The 6596-nt window shown below is 38.9% G+C and overlaps 1 protein-coding gene across 1 annotated transcript; it reads right to left on the bottom strand.

The window, feature by feature from the left end:
- Nucleotides 1–1941: 1941 nt before the first annotated feature.
- Nucleotides 1942–3218, bottom strand: LOC122644345 (probable N-acetyltransferase HLS1-like). The gene is made up of 2 exons (XM_043837920.1): nt 3044–3218; nt 1942–2957 (listed from the first exon to the last, which is right to left on the bottom strand). Exons 1-2 carry the CDS (start codon nt 3215–3217, stop codon nt 1977–1979), a joined length of 1155 nt encoding a protein of 384 aa, XP_043693855.1. The 5' UTR covers nt 3218; the 3' UTR covers nt 1942–1976.
- Nucleotides 3219–6596: the final 3378 nt, after the last annotated feature.

Below are 6596 nucleotides of genomic sequence, written 5' to 3'. Positions count from 1 at the left end.
CATACAAACCCTTATTGTTCATGATAGGAATTATGTATTCTATCTTTATCACATGGATCCACATCACACGGGAGGTTGCGAAGCTCTAATTGTCACAATCAAATTAACAAAAACAAAACGTAATCAACATTATAATCCATACTAACCAAGATCATAAAGGTAGAAGGCATGACATCTAGTGTGAAACTATAAAAGTATGAACATGATAAACTTAGGAGCCGATTTTCCTTTTGGAATGAAGCCATTTCTAGTTTTGCTTTTCCCTTTTTCAAATCTAATGGAAGCTCAATTATTGCAATATAAGAATGGATTGGCTTATGACCTTTTTACATTGACAAAGAATATATCCTCTTTTTGTCATTAAATCTGGTGTTAATAATTTCGAGCATCTTTCAAAATTAAACTTAACAAGAGATATATATCTATTTTCTATTGGCATACTTTAAAGTGTATTGGATGGTACATCACAGGATTTTTATCCTTCCAAGTGCAGTGACCACTGTCTGATACACTTTAAAGGTGCATTATTGGGCAGTGCACCACACTTGAGAGGATGAAAATCGGATATATACGAATAACCAGATCATAATTGCACTAGTCTTGTCTCTTGCATGATACATAGAATCCAGACTCTTAAAGATTGAACTTTGACAAACCCTAATTATCACTCACCTGCTGAAGGAATTGAGATAATAATCATGTGAGTTCCAAAATGATTTACATCACTTGCAGTTGACAAGATGAAGAAGACTAATCTTTCTGTACAGCTATGATGGTCATTAATGGTGGACAAGAGATGTCCATGTCATGCTCTTCCATTTTCCTCTTTTTTCATTCTGTTTGATGCATTTTATTGAAGACAAGAGAGATGAAAGAGACCTCTCTTTCTCTCTCTGTCTCTCTCTCTGTCTCTCTCTCTCCTTATATGCTCTTTGTTGGCTGTGTACGGTTTTGAAGACTTAAAACACTTTCACACAACCGACAAGTCATTGGAGCTAGGGTTTCAAAACGTGGTCTTATAGACTTGCACATGATCATCTCGATCTGATGGTATTAATTAATTAACAATCATGGTTCATATATCAACATAAACCCAAATTTATATATAATCTTAAACAAGTAAAAAGATTAAAAAGAGGGAACGATAGCACATGCATTGTGTTAAATGACCTAAATGATAAAAGCTAAGCTAGTGATAGATAGGCTTCAATTATCAAAATCCTTTCCTATTAAGTGTTAAAGGGGGTCATGACTTGATATGAGTAGTAGAAGAAGAAGAAGAAGAATAGGAATTCAGAATCTCATTCACAGCCACAAGTGTAATCAATAATCAGTGTTTGGTGATGGTGATTTCTCACCCTCATCGTACAAATTCACATGCATTATAAGAGAATAATAAGTTATAATGAGAATGTTTAATTAAGTTGGCAATTCCTTCCATCTTTGAGACATAGAAAGAATCCACACCTAACTCCTGCTTGTTTATCCAAATTTAGTTTCTTAGGGGATTTGTGTAACAATTAATGACCTCTTTCTTTCTTGTATCACCACCACCACATGCATGAGTTCTTCTCCTACTCCTACCTAGCTTTTCAAATGTCTTACTTTTACGTATAGAAGAATATGTTTGTATCAATGGACCCCCACCCCCACCCCCACCACCACCACCACCACCACCACCACCACCACCAAACACACACACACACACCCACCCACCAGAGTCTCTTCCGCCGCCTGAGTAGTCTGAATCGATCAAAACTTGTTAGGTATGAAAAGAGGGCTGACACTTGTGAGCACCCAAATAAGGAAATCTTGAAAGATATGATCTTATGAAAAGTGAAAGGAACAACTGAGAACATGAAGGTTACAAGAATCCACAAATTTTATATCTTGGCCTCTCTGGGCCTCTGGGCCTCTGGGGTACCGTGTGGGTAGGGTAGGGACTGGACTAGGGACCCTTTGAGGAAAACTTTGTTTCATACCTCTCTGGGGTCGACGAAAAGGGCTCTACTGGCTGGTGTTTTTGTTAATTCGAACATGCTATCTTCTGCTTCTTTCCTTAACACCTTTATACACCAAAAGTCCTCTGCGCAGGACAACAACTTCCAATGTGGGATGTGAAGTCTTAGTGTATCATGACCTCCAACTTCCGTCACAATTACTTTACAATCCTCTTCCAACTCCTTAGCCATGTTATGAACGAACCTGCACAAAGAACGAACCAGCCCACCTGATTTCGGCCCTTGATGGTGCAACCCATACATGAAATAGAACCCAAATGGCCGGAACACATCAGGGAACACCGGAATTTTCAACCACGGGAACGCTTTATCGATCAATCTCGAGCTCTTGGCATACATGAGACATGATAAAGGTGCTTTGCCTACCTTCAGTTTGAACAAATCTCCACTGTTCCATACACTAAGCATGGCCCAATTGGTTGGGAATTGACCCGAGTTGATATCCCCCCATGACTCACCTCGTGGGTATGCAACCCAAGTTCCCAAACTCAGTTTATTTCTTAAAACTCGGTCGATGTCATTGGGAAAGAATTCAGTAGAGCCCATGAACATTCTGTAGAGAAGCTCAGCATCTTCTATCTTGAGCTTTGAAATCTCGACCGTTGGTGAGATTCGGATCCTTCTCATACCCACCGGGTGGACTAATATGGCCGGAGTCCGGAACTTAACGTACCCGAGTTTGTTTGTGAATAGCTTCACTGAGGCTTGATTATCTTTGTCGGTGGCCATGTAAGCGAAATCGACATGGTTGGCAACGAACCATTCTTCAAGACGTTTAACTAAGCTCAAACCAATTCCCTTTCTCCGGTGAGAAGGAGCAATTCGGAGTCCTAGTATGTACCCGACCCGAGCTTGATCCTTAACGAGGCTAGAAACTGTTACTATCTTTATGGAACCTTGAATGACACCTACCAACTCATGATCCAACTCGGCAACCTAAAGTAGAAAAAACAAAAATTTTAATTAATATAAGATTAGATTAATATGAGATAGAATTAAAAAGAGAGTTACCAGTTACTTACCAGCATTTTGTATTGTGGGCTGTTACGAATCCTACAAATAGGGTCACCCATGGTGTCTGTGAAGAGGAAGACACTCTCCGCCGGACCTACTTCGCACGTCCGTTCGAAATCCTCGATGCGTTCTCTGTCGATTTTGCCGTCGAAGCTTCTTATCTTAAGCTCTTCAAATGCCATTGTCATCTTGGCAAAGAGGAGAAACAAGCAAGAAGAACCACAACAACAACAACAATTATGGGCTAATGACTGCACAAGAGAAAAGGAAAAGGAAGGAGAGGTATTTATAAGAAATGGCAGAGGGGGGGGAAGAGAGGGGAGAGCTTTACGAGAATGTTCTCTTTTCTATCATCAACTTTGGGCCAGAGTTAGGGACAACAAAATGATGAGATCTTATTAAAAGCACCAAGACAAAAGGGGATTAATAATAGAATGTGTTTTTGTCTCCATACCCCTCTCTCTCTTTTCCAACCTCTCTATATGGGCTTTGCATAGGTAGCCTATCCGCGTTAGGATCACCTCAGCCTCACGCCAGGCCGCACCCTCATCTGCTACGTCGTTGGTTTACACCGTACATGTGTTCTTATCCACCTCAAAATTCCCTACCCAATTACACAAATATCTGTGTACATAATTATCCTAATTAATTAATTAATCTCCTAATTATATAATTCGTATCTTAACGGAATATTATTATTATAATATGATCCCATTTGATGAATGTTTTAAGGTTTTATTACACGGTGTGAGGCTACGTGTATGGCTTATGATGCGTGGCACCACCACACACCAAATTGGAGATTAATTTAGTGAGATGTGGGTTTTATTGTGGGCTTTTCAATTTATTTGTTTACTCTCTCTCTCTCTCTCTCTCTCTCTCTCTCTCTCTCTCTATTTGATCCTTTTCAGTTGCAATCATTTATGATTCCTAGAGTTACAAGTGTGAGAGAGTGTGTGTGTGTGTGGGTGTGGGTGTGGTCCTCTTTATTTCCTAACTCTTCTCTCTCAATAGCCAAAAGAGGTTTAGATTCGAAAGTGAAATGAAAGTGAAACCCCACTAAGCCCAATCCTCACTTTCAACCAATTTGATAAAAACAGCACAAGGCATATATTATAAAGGAGGAGCATAGCACATTCACAGGAGTTCCTTACAAACACCTATTAAGAAATTCAAAGCAGATCGATCTGCACTCGAAGAACCTCTCCGCGCGCGTGGATTCCTATGTGGCCCCATTTATGTGGACAGGGGTTTACACCAGAGAATCTAGGTATTTGATCATATAGTATTTTCCTTCTAAATGCCATGGTGTACGTACTATGCTACTTTCTCTTAATATTATTGATTCATTAATGTCTACATTCACCAATATTCCCTTAATAAAGATGATTATCTAAAAGGGAAGAAGAATTTTTTTTTTTTGGTTCCACAAATCACATAGAAAAACTTTCTGATCATGGCCGTCTTAATTGTACCAAATAAAATGATGATGTGCAAGATTTTAAAATAAAGTGTTTGTATCTGAATTGGGTTTAGCTAATTTCGAATTTTTTTCCATTCTGGATTGGCCAGGATTGGTTGAAATCGGCTAGATTTTGTTGGGTACTTGCTTGATACACCAAAAGCTTCAAAGCTGATTGAACGCATTGAATCTATCCCTTTAGGCTGGCCAAATCTAGCGTTAATACACTAGATCGAGCCTCATTAGGCAAATAAGCTTTCACTCTAGCCCTTTCCTGACAGTTTTCATTATACTCCAGGTAGCTCTCTCTTAAGTAGCTCTTTTTTTGACTTGAACCTGTGATGTAGTGTCTGGCTCTGATATCAAATGTTAGGTACTCCTTTATCGATATCCCAAAAGCTTCAAAGCTAAGGAATGCGTTAAATCAAGCCTTTTAACCTATCCCATCCTAGGGTGGCCCAATCTAGCACCCGTATATTAGATCGAACTCTATTAACCACATAACATTTGATGAGTATTTTCCTTCTAAATGCCATGGTATACATACTGGGCTGCTTTCTCATAATACTGATTCATCAATGTGTGCATATGCCAATAACCCCTTAAAGATGATTATTCTATAAGGGAATTTTTTTCCCCCGTACAAACCACATGGAAAAGCTTCCAAAGTCGCCGTCTTAATTGTACCATATAAAATGATGATGTGCAAGATTTTAAACAAGGAATCTGTATCTGAATCGGGTCTAGCTAGCTAATTCCACCCTGTATGAATCATCCATTCTAGAACAGTAAAAATCTATAATGGTATGTCAAATTCGACTTTATATAGATAATGTATAATCTAAATTAGTCACATGTCAAATTTCATAGTTCAATTCAATCATCTATCCTCGAACCACCTTATCATCATATCACTTTTTTCTTCTAACGAAGTTTGTTGGGCTGAGACAAAAAATGTGAGAAGGATACCTATGGTCCCTCCTATGAGGTTTATCCCTATGATTTGGGATCATGTAGAAGGCTTTCCAGAGAAGGCCATCCAGGAAACAATTCATCCTCGTGGCTGCCCATCACTCTTTGTATATTGGTATCCCTTTTTCATATAATTTTTCCTCTTAGCCTTTTGAGTTTCAACTATCTCAACTAGCTTGTTTAATCACACAAACAGAGGAGGCAAGAAGAGAGGGAAGGAGGGGAAGGTTCCAACTAGTCCACCTTCCACCACAACCTTAGACATCAGAAAATGGAGAGAGTCATTCAAGGAGGGGAGGGGGGGGGGGACATATTTTACATGTGTGGACCCCGGAGTTCATCATGCAACCTCCACAAATGCTCTAGCAAGTGAACCTCCTGTCCCTTTCCTGTTCTTTCCTGCAATGCATGATTGTGTCCAACAATGATCCTTTTTTTTTGTTTTTTAAATTTCTCTTGGATGATCTCTTTGGAGCATTCATATGCGACTATGGTAATAGAGATGTGACCATGAGTTGATGGGGGACCCATTTAACCCAATTGGGTCCCACATATCCATGAGCTTTGGCTTATATGGAGTCTTTGGATTGGGGCACGTTTGGTTTCAAATCCAATCTTTGCATTTGGAAAGTTCAGTTATTTCCCACCTTTACCATCAATAAGTACTTACGCCATTATATATAGGCGTGCAAAACCTCCCCAGCTCTTAGTGAGGTTCCAAAAGAAAGCTCTGAGTGGGTCTTCTTTTTAATGATTTTGATCCATTTAGATAGATTTATTACTACTACTCCACTCTACTCTACCAATTTATCATTGTATAATATAAACCATAATAGATACCAAATGCTTGTCTACCTATAAACACGTAGCTTTGCAAAGAAGATGCCAAACCCACCTACCATTCCATGATTCCTCAAAGTTCTCCTCGACATAGATGATTGCAAATGTCTATAATGGATTTTTCCTATTCTTTAGGATGATTAGAGAAGAATCTTAAAACCAAAAATCTCTTTATAAAAAATGATTTCAATCAATACACACAAGGATTTACATGGCTCGATAAAAATTGCCTACATCCACATAAGATGAGATCTATTTCATTATCAATGGAGCATAGGGTTATAGTT

Source organism: Telopea speciosissima, chromosome 1 (genome assembly GCF_018873765.1).
Source record: "Telopea speciosissima isolate NSW1024214 ecotype Mountain lineage chromosome 1, Tspe_v1, whole genome shotgun sequence".
Lineage (NCBI taxonomy): Eukaryota > Viridiplantae > Streptophyta > Magnoliopsida > Proteales > Proteaceae > Telopea > Telopea speciosissima.
This window is presented reverse-complemented; position numbering and strand designations above follow the sequence as displayed.

Excerpts from the sequence above, each read along its gene's own strand:
- LOC122644345 (XM_043837920.1), bottom strand. The coding sequence starts at position 3,217 with ATGGCATTTGAAGAGCTTAAGATAAGAAGCTTCGACGGCAAAATCGAC. Across the intron at positions 2,958-3,043 it reads GCCCACAATACAAAATGCTG|GTTGCCGAGTTGGATCATGA; the intron begins GTAAGTAACTGG and ends TTTCTACTTTAG.